This window comes from Neodiprion lecontei, chromosome 5 (assembly GCF_021901455.1).
Source record: "Neodiprion lecontei isolate iyNeoLeco1 chromosome 5, iyNeoLeco1.1, whole genome shotgun sequence".
Lineage (NCBI taxonomy): Eukaryota > Metazoa > Arthropoda > Insecta > Hymenoptera > Diprionidae > Neodiprion > Neodiprion lecontei.
Window position 1 is genome coordinate 30147112 of NC_060264.1, and position 24499 is coordinate 30171610.

General features: G+C 38.6%; 1 protein-coding gene across 16 annotated transcripts; it reads left to right on the forward strand.

Moving 5' to 3' along the window:
- On the forward strand, positions 1-22293 carry LOC107221262. 16 transcript variants are annotated; one of them, XM_046741899.1, is made up of 19 exons: positions 1-156; positions 4133-4473; positions 5374-5676; positions 7682-7870; positions 8008-8515; positions 8744-8977; positions 9052-9363; positions 9450-9584; positions 9695-10446; positions 10733-10922; positions 11373-11381; positions 11790-12119; positions 13922-13958; positions 14766-14908; positions 16788-17117; positions 17958-17963; positions 18049-18483; positions 18565-19038; positions 19251-22293. In XM_046741899.1, exons 2-19 carry the CDS (start codon positions 4172-4174, stop codon positions 19320-19322), a joined length of 4761 nt encoding a protein of 1586 aa, XP_046597855.1. In that variant the 5' UTR covers positions 1-156; positions 4133-4171; the 3' UTR covers positions 19323-22293. The 16 variants fall into 16 exon arrangements, with proteins under 16 accessions (XP_046597855.1, XP_046597860.1, XP_046597858.1 ...); XM_046741904.1 differs by having other exon boundaries at positions 14787-14908; XM_046741902.1 differs by having other exon boundaries at positions 11790-12110.
- The last annotated feature ends 2206 nt before the right edge of the window (positions 22294-24499 follow it).

Here is a 24499-nt window from a genome sequence, read left to right on the forward strand (position 1 = left end):
TTTCCGCCTGTCTGCTCAGTGATCGGCCACCCACCATACACCCGTGCGTCGCTACAGACAAAACGAATCGTGGGGTAGCGGAACAGCTCCGATATATAAGTGTTTGTGCCTTAGTACCCAGTGACCAGTGTAAGGTTTAAGCATTTTGTTAACAAGGTAAATGTCGCCATCGATCGGAGCTCCGGTACCGATGGACAATTGCCAACCCGTTTTTAAATAGCTTTCTATTTCGCACGTCTCTATATCCTGCCACCGAAATGCTACGTACATACGCTAACGTGCTGGATCGATTACATTTCTCGAGCGGAATAGCACAGCGAGCAAGACATGCTGCGCCTTTACAACTTGAGACGTAGCCGCTTGGCATTTCACATTTTTCCGTATCCGAACATCAGGCCCTCGCAGAGTTTAACCATTCCGTGGCTAAAGCCCCGATGATATTTTTCGCCCTCCTAAGGAATCGCCGAAAGCTCTCGTGTTGTGACATTTGTGCGAAATCTCGTTGCCACCGGGCGGCTAATTTATGATGAGCCTTAATAATGAACTTCAAGTATCGATAAATAGTGACATTTGCGAAACGGGATTAACTGCCACCGTGCCAATATCTCACACATGTTAAGAATTTCGCTAATTATTGCGAGTCGTCGATACATTCATCTACATGCTTTTGCCTATAATACGCACAATTCTCTATACAATTCAAATACACAACCATTTCTGCAATAACGATTTGCAGCAATGCGGTACACGATTTTCGACCCTTTCAACGACATCGACACTTTATACATTCATCGCTGTGTATCCGAGTTATCTGGAGAATGTCGTTGGCATATTTTACGTCTCAATTTATCGTTACGATGTAGATTCGTTCTTCGGACTGTTCTGAATTCCCGCACACGCCCCCTACAGAATTGTGCCTGATATAAGTGTAAGGAGTCTCAAAGCCGAACTTTTCTCGTTAAATTTGCTACCATTCGACGAACGCTGTCGATTAGAATAGTCCAGGTCTCGGCGTGTGTAAAGTTTTTTTTTTTTTTTTTTTTATCTTTTCGCCTGGTATATTAACAGCTAATTCACCGATCAAAGTCAAACTGCCCGCCTACTGCTTCGTTGGCACGGCAAGTCCTATGTGCACACGAATAGGTGTCTCGTACCTGCTGAAGCCTTTGACGGTTCAAGCCACCCTCAGGCACTTAATAATGCATAATATACGAAGGGGCAGAAGCGAGCACGAGGCTAGAGTTTTTTTTTTTTTTTTTTAATTCATCCCTTTTTCTCTTTCTCTTTTCTTTTTTATTTCTTTAAATTCCTCTCTCTCTCTCTCTGCCTAGGCCCACTCAAAATGTGCCGATTGTATCTGTTGGTGCCAGTGACCCCCTATTGATTCCACGCTCAGCAGAGCACAGACCAGACCCCTCACCCTCGGCCTCCTCCTTCCCGCTCCCCCCTCTTCATCTCTCCTTCGCCCTCTCATCCTCCCGCCGCACTCGCCACCTCTCTCGTTATTTCCCTCTCTCGGTATCTCACTCTTTCTCACCCTACATTCGCAGCCAACCGCGTATTCGACGCCTCCGCCGCCGCGGACAGGCGCTTTTCCACCCTTCCAACGGTGCGCTTGTAGGGATAGGTATGCCTGTATACATAGTGTACCTATATGTAGCCACGCAATGCACACAATTGCGAACGTCTTTGTCGGCGTGCGAAGCGCGGGTGGCTTAAAGGAAATTTATTCGAGTTACCTGAGAGGTCCTGCTCGTCGTTTTCTTCTTTATCCTACTCTGATTACAACGTGAGAAGAATAACCGACGCGGATTAGCGATCTCCCCTCGGGAAACCCGAAAAGATGGGAAAGGAGTTATGGGTCGTTCTTTGACCTCGCTGATCAATTTTCACAACATCGGTTCCTGACTCGATTATAAAAGACATCTGGTTATAACTGTTCTTTATCTTTATGAAAAAAGATTATGGAGATATTCGAAAGGGGGCGTCCATTAATTACGTAAGGTGTTTTTTTTTTTTTTTTTTTTCTCAAGTTTGAACCACCCACTTCCTCGGTGAAAATTGGTAAGATGTGGTGGTATCTTCCCTTCCCCTCACGTGAGATTTACCTTATAATTTGTAAATAATTAAATTTATTTGATAAGTTCATGTATTTTGCTTCACACCACTAAATACCTAATATTCAATATTGTCTGTGCCCGGGATTGATTTTTTAATGTAAAATATTATCTGTTATTATAATGTATATTGTCGCAGTTAAAAAGGTGACGTGAGTTTTTTATCAACTCCCCCCCTATTTTGATCTCACGTAAGTAATGGACGCCCCCAAAGAGAGTTGGATGCTTGAGGTGTTTTCTTCGAAATATTCAATCGTTTCTTCTCATTTCCGTACAATTATTCAGTAAAATAAAATAATTCTTAATCTTCGAAATTACCCAGATGCATTTTTCAGACTTTAAAAAAAGGCGTTAACGAAAACTCGTGGCATTGCATTTTTCAGTAGAACAATTACGTGCTCAATCGTATGTTCGATACGTGTAAATGAAGTTGTGAGGCATAATTGAATTAGACGAAATAAATTCTCATTAAAGTCTATCACCGATGGTTACGTGGGATGGAAAACGGGCCACTCGGTAAACACATGGTATTGATTATTCGTGATTTGAGGGCCGAGGAAGGGAAGAATAAATAAATAGTATCGGTATTTCTTATTCCAGTTGCGAAAAACGAAGAACAAAAAACGATCTACAGTTTTTACCCTAAAATCAGATTAATTTCTCACCTTAGAATTTGTGGGTACAGAAAGTCAAGAATAGAGAAAGAAAGGTGTATAATACTTAAGAGAAAGTGCGGTGATCATGAACGATAATACGGGAAAAGGGTAACGAATCGAATATTGCGGGCTTGTCTTGTAAACTCTTAAGAGTAGAAAATCCAAGTCAGGCGTGTAATCACCCCACGTGCATTGATCGTCTCGTAAGTACCTATAAAGTTCTACGTACCCAGAGGTACCTACCCATACTCGGTACGTTGTACGATTTACCTGAGCCAGGTTGCGAAGGAAAGGGTACGTAGAATCGATACGTATTAATACCTACACAACAAGACCTTGTATATCATTTTGGCATACATGCGAGTTATTTTTACACCTGGGAGGCTTACAACAAAGCTGGTCTAGACCCCAGGGCTCTTGGATGCCCCTTGGCTGCAACGCCACTATCGTTCATCGCGTGGATATAATAATCATAACAATAATGACAGTAATAAAGGTATACGTGCAGATGGACGCATACACGCTCGCGTAAGTGAATCGCTTCTCAAGATCCCCTCGGTACCGTGACTCATCGTCGTCATCCGGTCAGGACGAGGTGGCTCCCGACGCAAAGGGAAGTCTTAGCATGTAAAGATTTATTCCGTCCGGATTGGTAAAATCTCCTCGCGCCCGATAGTGTCTTGCTTCTTCTACTTTTACTCCAAGTGAGAATAATGTGGATGGAAATGTGAACAATTGATCGTGAGATTGAAAGCAGTTCTGCGCTTAGTGAGGGTGTAGAATAGACACGGCCTTTTGTTCGTGAAATTCACTTTGCTGTCGGTGCCCACTTCGCCCTGGCCGGTCTCCCCTACTCGTCGATCTTCGATGCATGTATATCGATCCTGCTCTTAGCATTTGACACACGAAACGGACACGTGAGCCACGGCGCGTGACTCTGGCTCTCTCCTATGACTCATTGTCAGTGTATTGAAAAGGAGAGATCTCTGTGAGCTGAGACCCTTTATTTGTCCTACACGCGAGCGCGGAGGGTGCCGGGATTCTTGAAAAACTTGCAATCCCTTTCAAGTTCTTACATTCTTTTATTTCGCGTAATAATCTTCAGTTTGTAATTTTACACTCGAGTATCTTGATCAAGTTTCGTTAGACAAGTGCCATGGTAGAAAATGTAAAACATCAATGTCAGTGTAAAATTGCAGTTTATCTTTGAAACGGGCAAGAGACAATAATGTGAAATCGGTTATTTCAGACGCCTTATAGATCGTGATTTTGTCCTGTGTGATGTTACGTGTAGCAGGTTTGTAGTATGTGCCTGCATACACGGATGGTAATTGTGTATGGAAATTATTGGGATTGAAGGATGGAAGCCAACCCGAGTGACGCGGTCGAGTCGCGGCGATGACCAGTCTGATTTTGGAGAACGCAGACTTGAACCGCCTGTTCCCAAAATGTCGGCCTAGGGGCGGTCAACCCCCGCGATCGGGGGGCTCGACGCCGAGTCATCCGCATGACCATCCTCGGCATACCGACGAGTCATCTGGTACCACCAACCGCACCGCTGCAGCAGCCAACATCGCGACAATTGCGACCATCGCGACGATCACGACGATCGCGAACTCCGTCGACAAGTTTAAAAGCAACAACAACAACCCCGACGAAGACGCAGACATGATCGACCTCGAACGCGACACCTCCGACAGGCAAGTTACATCCTTTTTTTCACCATTGCTAGTCGTTGTCTTCTCCCCTAAAGTAACGTAGATTTTGTGCGCTATATGCAGTGAGATTCCTCAGACACTCTTTTTGAGAGCTAGTTTAACCCTGCATTTCTTCCCATTCTACCGAGTTATTCCCGTGATGCGCCTCATAGTAGGCAAATTATGGTACAAGTTCATTCTGAGCATCCGTTGCTTTTTTGTTGTGCATTTTTACCCCAGTTTGCCTATAATTAGGGATCCCTATGGGGCACATCACGGAAATAATCCGGTATATTTGCAAAACGTCCAGTAGACTCCATTTGTTGTACTATCTGGGATTACTAGAAGTTTCGAGGAATTTATTGCCAAAATTCAAGGTCCTGGTTATTGGCATATTTTTTGGACAAATTTTGAACTGAATTTTTACATATCTTGCTGAACTTGTACAAATACATATTCCAATATCAAAATATTGTAAAAGTGAAAGGACAAATATTCAAGATTTCTTCTCTATCAAAAGATACCTTGCAGACTCTTGATTATAGTCACTATATCAATTCCTATGAATGATTACACTTCAGCGAAATTGGATGTAGTAAAATTTTGAGCAACACTCATATACACGCGCCAAGATGAATTTTCAAATATTGCGTATAGTGTGCTGCCTATCTCTTATCCGACAGGCGCTTTTTTCTGAAAACTCTTTTCAAACCCAGTGAAAACTCCCTGCAGCGTAATTTTAAAGTAAACCGTTACCAGATGCATGTTTGAAAGGACTTAGTCCTTCACTATCTTAACGTATGTAGAAGTATGTACCTAATATTGTAGACCCGCCCTGTATATGCCCAACAACTCATTCTGCACGATGTTTAACAATAAGAGATCCGAGTTGCGTTCCTTTAGGTGTAGAAAGCAAGCGAATGGCAGAAAAAAATCAGGTTCGCTGTCTCGTAGGACGGCTACGAGTGTCGTCGCCGGATTTCCGGGTGAGCCCCAGCTTCCGGTAACAACCGCGAAGTTGCCCTCGTCAAGCTCATCGTCAGCTTCCGGGCGCAGCGAAGATGCACCAAACTACGTCAGTCTCGCCGGAAGCGACCATCAGGCGCAGTCTCAAGACGCCCTGGAAGACAGCGGCCCCGAAGAAAGCCCTGTTTATATCTTGACTTCCGCCAAAGGCGATCGCAGCTACAAACTTCGCGATTCGAGGTGATTCATTTATTTTGCTTATTCATGGATTGTGTACTGTGCGCTGATTAAGTTGACTTTCATAGTGATTTGAATTGAAACAAATTGCAAAAAAACTTGGACCATTTTTAGCCGGTTTTCAGTACCATTATTTTGTAATTCTTTCTACAATAGACGTAGACTGTAAATTTCCTAGATCTTTTCAAAAGCAGAGTACATCAATTTACTGGAATTCTAAAACAGTGAATATGTTCATACTTTCAAACTCGCTTATTTAGGCATGCGAGGTTTTCAAATGTCAAAATAACAAATAGGAACGTATTCAGCGCGTAATCTGGTTTCTAATCGCGAGTAGATATCGACTATAAGCTTGACATTATTATTCTTCGGCAGTAATGCTTTCGAAATGCCAGGTTCGCGTGGTCCTCTGACTACCAAATAGGACATCTAAAATTCTCCGCCTTACTTCCTAAACCTTTTACCACCCGTAAAGCTGCGAACGTCAGCGGAATAAGATGACACTTGCCGCTTAAAGTTTGCGCAAAAAATAATGATGGTTATAAAACTAATTCAAAGGATCTCATGGTTGAAGGCAGTGAATTTAAAATACAAATCTCCCAACCATACTTCAACTTTCGAGTTTATAATACCATGGCAGTCCCCAGAGACCAAACGTGAAGATAGTGTCCTTTTCAACGGCATTTTCATATCTTGAATAATGATCATTCGCCAAGAGTTGATCTTCTTCGTATCAACTTTCGAAAGATTTCATAAAAGGGTCTGATAAGTAGCGCGACTTGCTCGCACGAACAGTTTGAACAAAAAATGAAATTTGCAAGCTCGGTGGTAGAAGATATCCAGACGACCAATCGGTTTGCGATTTTCAAGCTGTCGTTCGACTTTTGGGGTATATAATTTATAAAGCTTTACTAGTGCAGAGCAAGGCTCGTTGATATTTGCTTTACCATTTGTTCTTTTGTAGAATTGTAATATCATCTCTGTAGATCTGAATTCCGTACCTTTCCAGCAATACGGTTTTTGCCATGTAATGTATTACATAACGTACGCTGAGATACTGATCCGAAGACGATATCGATTGTTCAGAACATTGCAATTCGTTCAATTTTTGTAAATATGCCGTACCACGATCTATAAATTCAATATAGTAATGGATCCTCGTAAAATTTCTGGTGAAAAATCCTTCATGATTTGATTTCCTGAAAAAAACCACCTGTCTCTTCAACCGAGAATTGCGGATTCTGCGCCATCTCTTGACTAAATATGAACACACAAACACAGCAAGTGACTTGCACTCAATTAGCAAACTAAGATGCCGATCATATTGGATCTATAATGTCGAAGAACGATCGAAAATCGAATATTTTCATTTGGCGAAACAGCCGATAGATAAATAATTCATTGCATTGTTCCATGTTTGAAATGGATATGCGTACGTACGTTGCGTACGTCAATCGTGCATTGTTGTTAACGATTCGTCACAATTCCCATCTATTTTTATAGATGAATATATCAATTCTCGTCTTTAGCGAGGTAGGCAGCAGCAGCAACAGAACTGATCAGATTTTCATATACATAGATATCTTCTCTTTCGTTTTTTGTGGTTAAACCTGATTCTCCGCAATCTGTCGACTGCTGTCAGTGTAAAAAAATCACTGCATGTTTCTATCGTGCGTATTTTCTCGTGATCAGAAAGTAATCGTAATTTAAATTTCTGATGTAGAATATCGCCCAATTACTTATTAGTACCAGTAGAAAAACTCTGAATAATAACGACCTAACCTAGCGAGAAAACTGCCCTCGACCAAAGTAACCGAATTCCACGCTTTTAGTGTATGATGGAGATAACACATTTTACATGATTCCGATTATACGTTGCACTTGCTGTTCTTAGGATAGAATGAGTGAAGATCCCGATACTTTTGTCTTTTTAATAGCTTTTCATCTTTTTACAGCCTAATTTATGGAATGTATGCTCAGATAATAATGCGACCTAATGTTTGCACAGGATTATTGAGATTGCTGGCGGTAGAGAGGTATTCTCGCAAAGCAGAGGTAAAGTTGCTGCAAGAAAGCCGCGATTCTTGGCTGCATCAAATTCTCTGGCAGTGGATGACTGTCAGACAGATAACAAGCTCAGTGTTAAAAAGAACAATAAATCACCAAATAGGCAGAGCGTCTGGGAATTAAGAAGCCGGTAATTAGCAAGAATATTATTCCAAATTCTCTGTTTTCGCTAAAAAATGTATATATTTTAAATTTACTCATGTAACTCGGTAAAAGCTCACTACCAGGACGCCCTTATCGTGTTTTAATTCTAATTATTTTTCGCAGATGCGGAGAGGCCAGAAGACAGCGCTCTAATCGCGAAGTAACAGAGACTGTATTTTCGTCGGAGGTACACTCGGTGCGTCGAAATACAACAAAGTCTATCCTAGACTACGATTCGCCAAAGAGTAATCGAGCCAGTCGCATAATAAACTATGACTCGATACTGAATAGCAATAACGTAGAGTATAACACGCCAAAAAGTATTACTGATCTTAACTATGGCCTGCCTAAGAACTGCGTAGATTATCAATCCAATCACACGACGCCTGCACGTAGTATGGCAATAGTGAGCGACGGAGAGGTCGTTGTGTTTGATGATATTGACGACAATTGGCGAGGCCTCAGGCTTGATCTCGGACCCACTAATGCTGGGCAACAAAACACAACTGACAATATCGATATCGAAACTGAAGATTCTCAGCGAGGTAGAATGCATCCTGAACCACCTGGATCTAGCGTAGGGAGCACTCCGAGTCCCGCTTACCATCGTAATACATCCGATTTTTTCAAGGTGAATAATCGTTATACTTCTCTCACTTTGTTTCTCGTTGTGCATGTAATATTATTCCTAAAATCACTAACAATGATTTGGCTCAGTTCTTTTTTTTTTGCGTTACAAGTTACTGTTAATAAAGAAAATCCCGTTATCATTGATGATTTTGTCTTCGCCGCAGCGGCTTCTACTATGCAAATGGAAAATTGACGAGCTTTGTGAGATAAAAAATGTCTTTTTCATTAGGTTGTTACTCCAGCCAGTGATTGCGAGGGAGACTCTCCTCCTCCAGAACGTAATCACAAGGTTGCCAGAGTAATTGGGGAGCTTCCTATTGCACAGTATTCTGGCAGCCCCCGACGCTATGGAGTCCGTGAAAATTCTAGACTGCCCACTCTACTCTCATCGCCATCCATCTACGCCCCGCCCAGACCTGGTTTTCCTCAAAGAGTTTTACCTACTACTCCGAATCAGAAAGAGGTAATCACGACTGGATATGAGACATGGACTTTTTTCTCCTCGACATGTTCCTGACTTTCCAATTCCAATTACAGAAGGAGGAAAAACCTGTAGAAATTTCTGAAAAGCCCGTTGTAGAACTGGCCTCGTCTGGAATTGAGGAACCACCTTCCTGCCCCACACCTCCACCGCCCGAAGAACCAGAGGATGAGGAGGAAGAAGAAGAAGACTGTTTGAAGTCCTCTGTACTGCCGAGTGATAATTTATCTAGTCTCGTTTCACCAGGTGGCAGTACATTTGACTACCTTTACGAATTTTCGGAGACACGGAAAGTGCTCGAAGAATTTTTCAAGTGTCCTCCACCTACTGAAGAAAAGGAGAACAATATTGATTCTTCTCTGTTTCAAGTACGTTTTTTCTTCAGCTCCCGTTTTCCTTAATTTCGTCAAAAAAAAAAATAGGATTATTTGTCTCATTGCCGATTACTCCTAAGGATCTCGACTACGAACTTCGGAGGCAAGCCGGAAGCGCGTACGTAGGCCAAAGGTTAGCCAGTGGCCCGCCAACTTTGGAAGAAGTCCTGATACACGAGTCACCCAAAAAGCAGAGGGCTGACTTTTCCCAGACGGTGAGCAAGACTGATTTTGAATCATTACGAATCCACATCATATAATCTGTTCATTAATAATAAACTAATCTGAGCATTAAATATGTGGTAAAAATATCTCATCATTACAGCAGACGGTGGAGCACGAAAACAATTTTTTGGACTTGTCAGTGGGTACCGGAAGCAGCGAAGACCTTGGTGAGACAGAAGTTGGTCTGCAGGTTGGACATTCAAGGAATTTCACCCTCAGCCCTGAGACAACAGACTGCGACAGTAACTGCGGTGATTTAGACAGTGAAATGTCATTGATGATGATGGACAACGAACTGATGCCTGCTAGCGGGCTTTTGGGCTCCGTTGGTGACCTTGGAAACAATTCAGACTCTCTTAGAATATACACAAGCATGCCTGTGCTCGAGGATGGATTGTCGAGCGGACATGCCAGTGACACGGATAACAATAATCCAACAGTGATGCTCATGAAGCGACAAATAAACGAGATCGAGAGGGAGATTATACAGAGGACGCGCAACGACATGCTCGGCTCTGAGAACGAGTCTGGTAAAGACGTGAGCCTTAATGTTACCAAAGATATTTTGCATTCTCTGAAAACGACTTCGCCTGACTTATTTGTCACTAGTAAGGAAAGGAAAGACATTTCTTACGAGACTAACGAACTTGAACTGGACGGACTTGACCCTCTCGGCACGCCGCCACCCCCAGCACCTCAGGGCAGGCAAAGCGCCAACTTAGAAACTGGCGGCGAAGTTGAAGCTGCTATCAAAGATATCAGGATGGCTCTACAGAGAACGAAAACTCTACCAGTCAAATCACCGTCCGAAGATCCTCCAGAGCCAAGCGTCAGCCCTGTATGGATACCAAGGTACATTATTATTGTTAAATAAAAGTGAAAGAATTGAAATAAATGAGGCATTCCAAGAGTACACAAAAATTTTGAGTTGTTCGAAAACATCATGGCATATATTTCGCAGAATTTGATTAGCTTCTTGTTGGATTCATCAAATACATTGAAATTATCTAATACGATCATGGGTTTTAATGATCTCACGGGGTTTGAAACAGTTTCCCGTTTAACGACTAACTTTTGGGATTCCTCGAAACTGTCACGAGTTTTTTTGTCGTTATAAGTTCGTCTAACTAAGAGGTAGTATATTGGATGGCAGGCGGAGAGCCTGCGGGGAGAGTAACAGCGAAGATTCGGAAGCCAGAAGAGTAGGAGAAGACGCTGACGGTGAAGTGGAGGAGGTTGTAGACGAAGAAGAAGCGGACACAGATCTTGAGACTGACAGACTTCTCGGACAACAGAGAACGGATGACCAAGGTTTCTACGACGACAAGGTGAATATGAACTTTTGTTTTGTTCTAAATCAGGAGTTTTACACAGTAGGTACAATATTTTTGTGTAATTCAATTGAGGCATCGTCCATGTGTGCTGACAATAAAATAAAGAAAAATAAGTACAGAGAAGCAGGTATCAAACAATCTGTTTAACCAATGAGAATACACATTTCCCACTTTTGTTATATTAATTGGATTTGTTGAATCAGGTGTAAATACATTGCGACGCCGATAATGTGCGTGAGCAAATGAGCCATTTAGCAAACATTTAAGTTCAATGTCTTCACTGAACTTGGTCTCAAGTGTGTGCTTCAAAACCAAGGACAATAGATTTGTGTCAAGAATCGAATTTTGATCTGTAGTTTCAAAAAACCTGAAATTAGCACCGAACTCTCTCTCTCAAACAAATACAATATAAAATTTTTCTGTTTCTTTTCTTGTATTTTCAAGGAATTCAGGGTAACATGACACAAATTAAAGGATTTTCCTTAATTACTTCATATCTTATCGCGAGAAAGAGTATATAAATGCTGTTTTGAAAAAATTACAAGATTACCCAAGAGCATCGAAAGTAAAGTGTTTTTTTTTTGCTTGTCTGGTGTACATTGAAAAACAATTTGTACTGTTTGATAAAGCAGAATGAAACAAAGGGTTGATTGTTAGTTTGAGAATTTACGTACAAAATATTGAAATACATATATATATATGTGTATATATATATACATTTTTTTTTTTTTTACTTGCGCAACCCTGAAATTGCGCAATATGATAATAACGATAATATTTAGAATGGAAAGAACTTATCTGAAAATTAGAGTTTTACTAATGGTGTATGTGTGCTACTAATGGTGTCTTGGTATTACGCAGGGGTGGCGGAAGCCTAAAACTAGGACAATGTTGCCACCAATGAGTACAAAAATTGCGACTCCCAAACAGACTCCGCCGAAAACGTTGAGCGTCGCTCCTCTAGATGCATTGCCACCCTCCGAACCCCTGCCGTCCACCTCAGTATCGGTCTCGGTCTCTCCTCCCCCTCCTCCGACTCCCGCCACCACGGTTTCCGCCACCCAATCGCCACCCTGTGATCGCGAAGCAACCAGTCCCACGCAAACTGCGTCGAGCCCCCAGAAGACCCCAGCCAAAAACTCTCCCTCGCCCCCTCACAGCCTCAAGGAATCCAGCGGCAAGGTGAAAAAGGTGCTCCCTTCGTCACATTCGCTGACATTGCCTATCGTTATTGCTTACTGCTCATAGAGTTTCCAGTTGATTTATTTAACTTCAATTAACGCAGTTTTTCGAACTGAAAAAAAAATGATTATTAATTTATTGGATTGCCGCACGACTCTAGTTACACCTATTTAATCACCAGGCTATTCGAAGATAGTTGTTTATTTACGAGGTGATCAGCTTGAATCACTGGCTGAATCTTACATAAAAATTTGGACTCTGCATTTAATTACTTTCGTATCTAATTTCGGCTAAATGTCATAGTTTAAACTGATCACTCGTATTTTAAATTCCTTTTCGTATTATTCTCTTCTCTGCGGAAAAATTGCCTCTTCGATCGATGTATCTAACTTGCTTGCTGGAGCAGTGATTGAATTGCAGCACGTTGTTTTCTATTAAAAGCGATTGAATATCAAACACTATATAGTCAGGTGAATAGATAGATAGAAATAACGCGAGTAAGCATGTTGAAGATTGGAAATTTATACAAACAATTTCATAATTGACATGAAATTATTTAATCATCTAGGCCATTTAGTATAAATTACACAAAACTATCTACTTAATCTTTTACGTACCTGATCCAACACATTTTTCAAAAAATTTCACAGTTGAATTCCTTTTGTTGCAATACATATTCCTGTCCAAGGTTTTCCAAAATATTCTCCAAATTTCAACGAGCGTCTTACGGACTTTGGTTACTCCTTCGAACTTATAAAAACTGCGCGGAAAGTTATCAAAAAATCGTACAAAAATACTTCTAAACTTTTCACAATCCCTCGTTTTGACAATAGTCAAACGAAACGTAGAAATTCCCCCAAACCCATTCAGAATCAGAGTAGCTGTTTGAAGTTGTAAACGTTACTGTGAAATTTTCACACCAGGAATATGTACTTATATAGGGTTCGAACCTTGAAATATCATTTAGGATGCATGTTATACTTTGTTAACTCTATCTACTTTAGAAACGTCGCACTAGTCAGAGAGACTGTAATGGAAGAGAAAGGATATAGGATATAAACTTGAAGTTTCAATTGCAGTTTTAATTGAATATGAAGTTTGATTTATTGCTTACTAAAAGTTATCCTCAAAATTGGTGTTGTGAAAATTAGACATTGTTCCATTCTCTTCTGGAAAAAAATTATGCACATTTTCCACTTTATATGTAACCCCGCGTCTTGTGATTATTTAATTTTTACTCAGATTTTTAATATGCATAGGGGAGCGCATGGCTACATTGTCACAGCTTTTCATTCAATATTTGTTAAGCAAGCATGCAAACATTTTTATAACGAGGTAACCGGATGTCTCGATCAGCTTAGACCTTTGATTATTTTTTCAATTTCAGCAGGAATCACATTTTACTTGAAAAGTGAACAATATTAACTCAACAGCAGACTCTGAAACAGCAATCAGATTTTGGATGAAAACTTGCACGTACTGATTTCCAAAATATTCACATGGACTTGATTTTTTCCAAAAATATTTTTTTTGAAAGGTCAATTTTATGCTTTCATATATTTTGCAATTCGAGACACTCGCAAAATTTCAACTACAGTATAATCTATCAAATAGTAGTTACTCGGGCAAATGGAAAAGAGAAGTAACGCTTTTCTCTTTAGATCCTAAACTTATTTGACAAGTATCATGTGATGATTTTAAATTGGGATAAAAATCAAACGCCGAAGCTGTGCTCGTCCGCTTGAAAAACAAGGATTATTGATAGAATGCTAGGTACCTCTCACATTGTTTGAATGTTCGTTATTTTTCAGGATAAGGATGGAAAGAAGAAGAGCAGAAACAAAGAAGGTAGCATCAAATATCTTGTTATCCTGTACGAATGTGAATTTAAATGGAAACTTATGGTTTTTCTCTTTTTTGTTTTTCAATTAAGTAATATTAGAGTTATGAGTAAGGTAAATATTGAGATGAAAAATTGAACCATCCGTAGCATTCCAGTCTTGCATGCCGAGTTTATCGAAACATTACATCTCTGTCTTTAATTTCTTGTGTAACAGAATTGGCTCTCTAGCGTGTGGTTATCTCTATTTAATTAAATAATCTTCTGCATTCAATAACAACTCTTCAAATCCTGTTTAACGCTGCTATCTTGGATAACGTGTTGTGCTTCGATTACGTCTCAACGCACGCCAATGGTACGTAAGTCTAGTAACACCATTTTTTTATTAAGAAATCTGTCTAATATCACTTTCTTTGGTGTTGATAAAAAATGAAATTACGTACTTCACTGTTGACATTGTATTGATAACGAGATTTAACTTGATTGTAAATTACTCGTTGCCTAATAACTCGTTGAAACTGCTAAAGTGAAGTTTCACGTAAGACGTTAAGTGACTTGATCGTAAAATTTAATCTCCACCACACTCCACTCTCTTTTGTATCAAAGTTGACATCTACTAGCGAGCATGGTTAATTCGTTTTTAGTAAACTCGCCAGGGAATGAGAGCGAAGATGAATCTCATTCTTCGCAATCTTTTGTCCAAGTGAAGTCTGTCCAGTTGCTCGGCTGTCACACAGAGTATCTGGCTACGTTTGGCCAGCTCACTAATTTCTTATTCGATGATTCTAAATTATGCGTTACTCTCGTTATTTCAGCTTTACTCACCGACCCTTCAGTCCTGATCGAAGGCGTCTTATTCCGCGCCAGATATCTAGGATCCACACAGTTGGTATGCGAAGGACAGCCAACGAAATCAACCAGAATGTGCCAGGCAGAGGAGGCTGTTTCTAGGATAAAGGTAAGCAGTGCAGATGTTAATTTCTATGTTAAGGATCAGAAATATCTGATCGTAATTTATACATATATTTATATATTTGTAAATCTGTATTATAGGAATACAGAATAATATTGTATACTAGAACTGTCCATATGAAATATTCAGCTCTGTTTCTAACGCACTTCATCCTTTCTAATCCCAATTAATTGCATCTCAATGACGAAACGAAAAGTTGCACAAGAGCTGAGCGCTCTGGGGTGCGAACTGTGGTTGAAACAGTGCAGAATATGCCAAATGTAATATTTTGTTAGGTAACACTTACCGATCTTGATTTTTATTTTCAGTGTAATTTCGATCGTTTAAATCAAGATCGCTTTTGATTTATTACCCAACTCTGTCGTAGAAGAAAAAGTTAATTTTTTAAATTTTCTTGTCTTTTTTCTTTTCAAAGGAATTCCGTACACGATAATAGACGCATGCACTGAATGTCATCATGTATTCACGGCGTGTACTGTAATTACTTTGACAGATTGTAACTTTAACGACAGATAAAAGAAACATCGTTATGTGTAAAATACTGTGACCTTATCATATTTATGCCGCCATATTTATTTAATATATAATTTACTATATGAATTAATCTAAATAATTGTCATATGGCCATTGTGTAAAGAGGCCTGGATGTTTCAGTGTAGCGCCCCCCTTCCTCACATCACCAACACCACCACCCGACCACCGAACACTGTCATCTTCTCAATGTAACTTTTGACGTGTCTGTCTGTCTGTTTGTCTGTCTGTCTGTCTGTCTGTCTGTGTTTGTATAAACTTTGATCTATCTATTCGTTTCTCTCGCCTCGATTAATCGGCATTGTTATTATTCCATTACACGCAGTCACGTACCTTTCGTACGTGACTTCTACTTTGCTTTGTTTCGTATTTGCTTACTTTACAAGATCTGGCTGCGATACTTTGGCTACTTTGTGAATTACTTAGTGAATAATTTTTTTTTTTTTCTTCTTTTCAAAATAGTTATTACTTTTGCAAGGCACTATGGAGCTTTGCTTGATGCCGCTTACATCTCGTTGAACTTACTTTTGTCACGCTGCCGGTTTCCACAGCGTATAGAGTATCTCTTGTAGAAGCACTTAGGCGACAGTTGACAGGAGGAGAATATTGAGCGAGCCTCCGTTTGTGTGCCTATTATGCCTGCTTCTTCGTGTCTTTTGCCTGATTCTTCCGCAGTTTTCTTGAAAATGAGAAAATTTTGCAATTATCCTCGCCCAAGCTTGCTTTCCATCCCCGATTACCTGCCTCTAGCAAACTGGTGCCACAGATTATCTCAGATAGCCAATGCTAGGAAGGATCGCAGACAGTCGAACTCAAATCTCTGTACCTGATATGTACTGCCCTTTTTATTCGCACCGAATAGATAAGGATAATTCGAACGAACTTGTATCCAATATTATAAGTAATTGTTCACAAATTGATTTTCTCTTCTGAATCATGTAGAAAAAGAATTTTTCACCCACTTCAAAGATTGCATAGCAAACATTGGTTTTTAACTTTAACTGATTCGAAACGTGTACCAACTACTGAAATATCGATGTACCAAATAATTCCCTTTGCCAGGGCCGCAGCAGCAGCTTACAGCCAGTATCTAGTTGAAATTGCAAAAAAAAAAGAAAGAAACAAAAAAATAGAGTGGAAATAATGTCTTGACAAGCTTTTTTAACACTCGCACCTAAATACTTACTTACTTACTTACTTACTTACTTATTATATTTGCAATGAGAATTTCTAGAGCTTTGGCTCTCTTTGTCTTGTTCTGTGTCGGTGCCGTGGCAATGTGACTAGCCAGAGCCTTTGTTTGTTTGTTTGTTTGGCGCGTGCGTAACGGAAGGATGGTCCAGTGCCGATGCAGGCAACGCTGGTAAACTATGGTGGGCAACATGCCTATGGTCGATGCAGTGTTGCGTCACAAGGAAGCCTTGAGGAAGATGAGTGCGACTCAAGCGAAGAACTTATAGGGAGCACCTCAGGTGGTGGACAGTCTGAATCTATCAGTATCGGGGCTCAGTCCCAGCTGGCCCCAATCGGCGGCCCGTTGGGGCCCACCACGGTTTTCAGACTACAGTTTCTTGGGTCGGTGGAGGTGGAAGAGGAAGGGGGACGAAAGCGGCGAAAACGTCTCAAGAAACACATGGTCGAAGAGGCCGTCACTAAGATAAAGGTCCGCCCGCCCTTAGACCAGAAGTTCCTTTCATTGTTTAGAACTTATTTAGAAACTTTTCTGATCGTTATTACTTTTGTCTGTCTTTTATTTCTTTTTGTTTTTTCTAGATTTTATCTTTCAGTTTAAGAAGGTCATGCCCGAAGTGTCGCTCGTTTCAAGTTTAAACGACGCTCTTATAGCAGATTTCTTACACAGCTGTCACTAAACTTGACAACCTCGATATATAACTTGTATACTTGTTACAAGAGTTCACCATTCCTAACTGTGGTCACCACCACTGTACTCAATGTATCGTAGATTTTTACGACTTCAACAAGATTTTACAATTTTTTAAAAAGTTGCCGTGCAAATCTTGGAACAATCGATACGTTCCTTTAGAATTTCATTGATGCTGTTGAAATATCTCTGAGAATCGATTTGAATCACACAAACTTATGGTATATTTTTTTGGGCCATGTTCTGAACATGATCATCCTGAAGATTTACGGATATCTCTAAGCTTTCATTAATTTCGATATTCACGGAAATTTTATTGACAATTCTAAAACCTATGGGTACAATTAGCATTTTATCAAAATTTTACCACATTTCGTGTAATTCTCTTCAATGATGTGTTTATTACTTTAAAAATGGTTAACCCCCTGATATTCTATCACCACATTGATGTATATAATCATTTAAGTTTATTGAGTTGCGACTCTGATTCAGTTGAACTTATATCATACTGCACGCTGAGAAATGATTGAATCTACTGTATAACCACTACCAACACTGTGATAATACTAAATAACTCTGTAAAATTTCCATTTTATTTAACACGCTGCTTTGTGACGTTAGGCGTTGGTGAGTATATAAATTTAACACAACCTAGTCAATTTCGTGATGATAAATTCGTCAATCGGTTCTTTTTCTATTCATCTCTCCCAAGGCGCCAGATGGAGAAACACAGCCGAGCACAGAGGTGGATCTGTTTATTTCGACGGAGAAAATAATGGTCCTAAACACCGATTTAAAAGAAATTATGATGGATCATGCTCTGAGGACGATATCGTACATAGCAGACATTGGGGATCTAGTAGTATTAATGGCACGTAGAAGATTCGTACCGCACGAAATGGAAGAGGCGCCAAAAATCAATCGAACTCCAAAGATGATCTGTCACGTTTTTGAGAGTGAAGAAGCGCAGTTCATTGCCCAAAGCATCGGGCAAGCCTTCCAAGTCGCTTATATGGAATTCCTCAAAGCGAATGGAATAGAGGACCACAGTTTCGTCAAGGAAATGGACTACCAGGAGGTGTTAAACTCCCAGGAGATATTCGGTGACGAACTGCAGATGTTCGCCAAGAAGGAGATGCAGAAAGAGGTATTTGCCAGGCACTTTGAAATCGACATTGCACTCCGGTCAACCTTGAATCAATTTAACAGTTTGAATCGTAACTTCCAGGTCGTCGTTCCAAAAGCAAAGGGTGAAATTCTTGGCGTAGTTATTGTTGAATCCGGGTGGGGGTCCATGCTTCCGACTGTTGTAATAGCCAACCTCGCCCCAGCGGGTGCTGCGGCTCGCTGCGGTCAGTTGAACATCGGCGATCAAATAATAGCGATAAATGGTGTATCGTTGGTGGGCCTGCCGCTGTCTACTTGTCAGACTTATATAAAAAATTCTAAAAATCAAACGGTCGTCAAGCTCACTGTCGTCCCGTGCGCCCCGGTCGTTGAGGTCAAGATAAAAAGACCGGACACAAAATATCAGCTAGGATTCAGTGTACAAAATGGAGTTATATGCAGTCTTCTACGGGGAGGAATCGCAGAGAGAGGAGGGGTCAGGGTTGGCCATAGAATCATTGAAATCAACAATCAAAGTGTCGTCGCCGTGCCGCATGAAAAAATCGTCAATCTCTTGGCCACGTCTGTTGGGGAGGTGATAATGGAATAAATTTTTACTTTTATTTAATGAAAAACAAAAAATGCTCTGAATTGCACTGTCATTCCCCGAAAAGAGTCAACATTCGTTCCCAAATTTTGACGGTAAAATTTCCAAGTATTCTCTGAATTCGAATGAAAAATGTTTAAAATGTTTTTACGTAAAAGTAGGTTGAAAATTATGACTATTCTAAAGAAGATTGTTTTCAGATTCTGATGAAGACTATGCCAACATCAATGTTTCGGCTATTAACTGGCCAGGAGTCTCCGGTGTACATATAAAGTTTGAAAAAGTCACCTGGCCGTCACGTCATGTCACGTCGCATAGAAAAGAGACAATACATCCACCGCCATCCATTTAAAACGTCTTGAATATTAAATCCGACATATGTTGTCCGCCCCGAATTGAAAGTTCGGTTTAAAAGGGACACTGTATACATAAATTATTTGGCCTGAGCTCCTCCCGCTTAGCTAATCGATTACGAGTAATAACGGCAAACCAAAAACGGTAGCCTCCACCTGCAAATTAACTGAATATTTATCCAAGCATAATTTATACATACGTACATACATACATGCATACACGCGTTATAACATATGCATATACTATAAATTATATATTATTAAAATGTATGAATATATTATAAATTTTATTAATCAGCATAGGTTTCTCGTAGCAAATTATATGTTAAACTTTGAACGTTATATCAAATTTTCCGATCAAATTGCTACGGGAAACATAAATGCGTATCGAGATCGCCAAGAAATGATGATAGGAGATGCAATGCACATCATTATAAATAGCACAAAGGGTCTTTACCGCGATGGTGTTATAAATCGTGGTGGACTAAATACTGTATATTAAATAAGTGCAGAGGACTTTGTCGTCGAGATTTATAGCAAAAAAAAAAAAAGAAGAAAAAAAAACAAAGAAGAAAACGCAAAATTAAAAACTTAAGATAATAACTATGAAACGCGAACAAAAAAATACAAAAAAAAAAACATCACATATATCTCTCTCGTTTTAAAGACGATGATGATCAACTCTTCTCTTCTAAAATTCTCATTCGTTTCTATCTTTCACATATTAATTATATAATACAAGCGATTGCTTCAATACGCCCGCCGATGCCCCAATTTAATTATTAGTTTTGCACTATACGATCATCGTTATAATATAATAATATGTATAGATACTTGGAATTTATAGTTATACGTACATGCAATAGATATGTATAGTGACGACGAGAGTTTCGGTAATTGTTTAGAAGAGCTCTGTTGACTGTAAAAGAAACTGTAGGATGTGAACCGAATATTCGCGCACTTGAAATACGTTACAGATAATTCATAATTAGGATCTAAAATTTAGAATTATTTTTAGAAAGGATGAACCTGAGCAATAGTTACGTTGTTTTAATCAATCGATTGAATCAACGAGTCGTTCTGTTAACAAGGCACAATAACGTTTGATGTTCTATAATACGGGAAATCACTCGAGTGAGTTATCAATTGCAAAAGCCGCAGCAACGGCGAAGAGCAGAGTTTATATACAAGAATGTTACGGTGTCAAATGAATGACAAAACGTGGACAATAGATTAATCGGTATTATAATTGAATACGTGCTCTGTAACATGACGTGTAGATTTCTTCTATAAATGGAATATGTGTATAGAATTGATCTACCGTAGCAGCGGTATGGCTATGAATAATTGTAATTCAAACTATGCTATATACTTTAATATACTATACTATACTATACTATACTATACTATACGATGGTGCGTAAGTATAATTTTATAAAGGATTATAGCTGTGTGCTCTTCTAGATAGGTACCTACTATTATCGTTACAACGTATCGCTAACGTTTTGTCTATTTTTGCTGAGCTACTTTTCAACTTTCAGCTATTATTAAGGCTTTCAAATTCGATATATTGATATTTACGACGGTGAGGTAATGTGTAATTCCTAAACATTTTGACGATCTTCGACGAAGTATAATTTTTCCGCGAAAAATTTCACTGGTTCTAAACAAGTAAGAGAACGAAATTGAAACTAATTTGTTCTATTCGAACGTACTTTGAGTGTCGTTGATTGTCCAATGAATTTTCTCGCCGTCTGATGTTTTCGTCAGAATTTTTCGGATACTTGCGGATATATTTTATGGGATCAAACGATATGATATACATAGTTGGGTGGCTGAAATGTATCTAGTCATTACTCTAAGAATAAAATATATAACTAAATAAGACGAGGGAAATACTCAGCCATCGTGAACAGACTGGACTGATCATGTCTAGCCACTTTCATTTTTCTTTTTTTTCTTTTCAAAATCTAACAAAGACATCCGCAATTTAAATTCTTAGAAAATATCTTGCTATCCTTTGGATGGATACGAAAGAAAATATTATTGGGAAAATTAAGGTGAGCCTCATCTATGAAAAACAGGCGTTTAAAATTATTACGCATGATCTTTATTCTGATTTTATTACTATTCGAAATGTGGCTATTATTAATCATACACTATGAAATTTGGATGTAGAGTAATGATCACATAAACGCCTATTTTTCATAGTCATTGTAAGTGTTGTAAATGATAAAAACTACTCCGCCATCGCTGGTCTAGAATCTCTGATTTCATGCTCTTCTATAAAAATACACGTACCCTACCTATACCCAATTTTCAAATCGTTGCCAGTGAATTTCATTAATTTAAGTCTAAACTCTTTGAAATATACCTCTACGGACCGTCGATAATCTTGTTGAGATTTTTCTTTTATAATCATGTGACGAACAAGTGTCGCTGGACAAAATTTAGTGAAGATTATTGCGAGGTCAGCTTAAGCTCAATTGTGATGATGTGGTAGAAAACGATGAAGAGAAACAAAGAGGACAAAGCATAAGTAAAAATCGTGGTAAAGTTTGAATGAAAAAAAATATATACTAGGGATGGAAAAACGAAAATACTAGGAAGAATGAAAGAAATAAAGGAGAACAATGCCCATTCGTATAAAAAAAAAAATATATAAATAATTATACCTATCTTATAGATATACATACATACTATAGAGCTTACGCCGTAGCTTCACAAGTCATGAGTACTGCACTACAAAGAATATCATGACTCTCTATCAATGTTTGTGAGTGTATTATATAAATTAAAACTATTAAATAAGTGAGCTATTGAATGTGTATATGGTTATACTATACTAGTCCATACAAAGATAACAATAAACTGTAATTTTGAATTCAAATTCAAAATTCTATCCATTCCTTTGTACATATTTTATCTATGCTAGCTTCGTTGTTGCAAACATTTTTTTTCTAACAATCGATGGACCATTCGTACTTTAAAATTTGCATACAATCTATTGCAGGGTCTTTATTATTTCAAATATTTTATAGGGATGAAGATCGTAATGATCATCCAAACGCGTTGCGAAAAAAGGTTTCATTAAATCTCTCGTACAACAGACGGATTTTCCTCGTGAAGCTTGACTTGGGATTACGTTCATTTATCAAGATTTTCCTTTGTAATGCGTGAATTTTACTGCCTATAATTTAATTGGGATTTCATTGAATTTCTTTTTACAACGGCATTGTCCCTACCACCTTCTCACAATTCAAAATCAACCCTTTAACTACCCCCTTTTGATAAAAAAATCTTCCTGATCTGAATAATCCAGTTGATCGTGGGTAATAAAAATTTCTCCCTGAGAAAACTCGGAAATTTAGGAGAGTTTGATCCAATGAGACAATATTTTTGTTTAAACAACCTAGTTTATTAATACATAATAGTTACAATAATCATTATTACAATGTAACACAGCGTGTGTGCATATAAGTCTGTTTATCCGTATTCCGAAGTCTCTGTGTGTGTATATCTTCATATGTACAAAGAAATCACTCACTCGGAGTTAACATCACACCGGCGGCTTATAAGCTTACCGCCATCACTTTATTTTCCAGTCAAATGATTCCTTTTTCTTCCGGTTTAAGAAACGAAGTATTTCATTTTCTTGTCATCTTCAAGAAAATTATACGTATACACACATAAGTAATAATTATTATCATTATACACAAATATATGGATGTAGATTAAGGAATATTGTATACTTCATTACTAGGTCCGTCGACTTTCACGTATAGTATACTTTAACCAAATAATTCAGTTCATATCATCATTTTATTGTTCATAAATATAGTACATCTTCGTTTGCAGTTCCTTAAATAATGATCGATGATCCTTATCTTTCTCTTTCTCTCTCTATCATTCTCTCTTTCTCTCTATATATGTATGTATAACATACTATAATCACGGCTTCGCTACTGTATACCATACTATCGGCTAGTAATTTATAATCTGTTTTATTTCAGTTCGATATTCTTTACAACACAGGTTAATCGCATGACCAGATTATTCAGATTACACGTCTCTGCACTTGAGTTGGTAATATTCTTTGTTTTCATTTTAAGATACATGCTTCAAATCTATCCAAACATCAAATAAAAATAATTTGCTTCTAGTAGATGTTATTTCAATAAATAAATCCTGCAGTTGATAATTTTTACACGTAACTGTGGTGGCTAACTTCTAGAAGGCAGCAACAGTCACAAATACGTACAATTCTTCCCCATAGGGAACTATGTATGTATATACAATTGATACTATCATTCGTTGTACTTTATAAATATTCGTACACATATATAAAAAACCCCTAATAATTGCATAAATCCCAACAATTTAGTAGTAATGGTAGTAGTAGTAGTAGTAGTAGTAGTAGTAGTAGTAGTAGTAGTAGTAGTAGTAGTAGTAGTAGTAGTAGTAGTAGTAGTAGTAGTAGTAGTAGTAGTAGTAGTAGTAGTAGTAGTAGTAGTAGTAGTAGTAGTAGTAGTAGTAGTAGTAGTAGTAGTAGTAGTAGTAGAAGTAGTAGTAGTAGTAGTAGTAGTAGTCTATGAAAATGCTAGCCAGTACCAAATACTAGTAAAAATTCCAACTGACGATTATCTCTATGTTGTTATATGGTAAAATCACGTAGTGAGTATTATTATATTCCACATCTGTGAGAGCTCAACCAGTCAGTTAATATACAGCAGCTCTGCCATTCTCCTAAAAACTCGTATCACATATATGAAGAGTCGATCTATGGATTCTACCTTCTCACACGTCACTAGAAGCGTAGTTCAAAATAACGACTCTGTGAATCGTCGAGATAAAAACATTTTTCTTTCAGATAAAAAAAAGCGTAAAGAACCGATGTCTTTTTTCGAGTATTTGTGTGAATTTGCAACTCTATTGCTCTGATTTTCACCGCCGTTATTCAATTTGGATACATAATCAAGAGAGTAAAAAAATTAAACAAACGGTAATAAAATGGAAATAAATTTAAACGTCGAAACTGTGTGAATAATATCGAAAATAGAAAATGCAGTCTGTCATTTTAATTATAATACGTATAA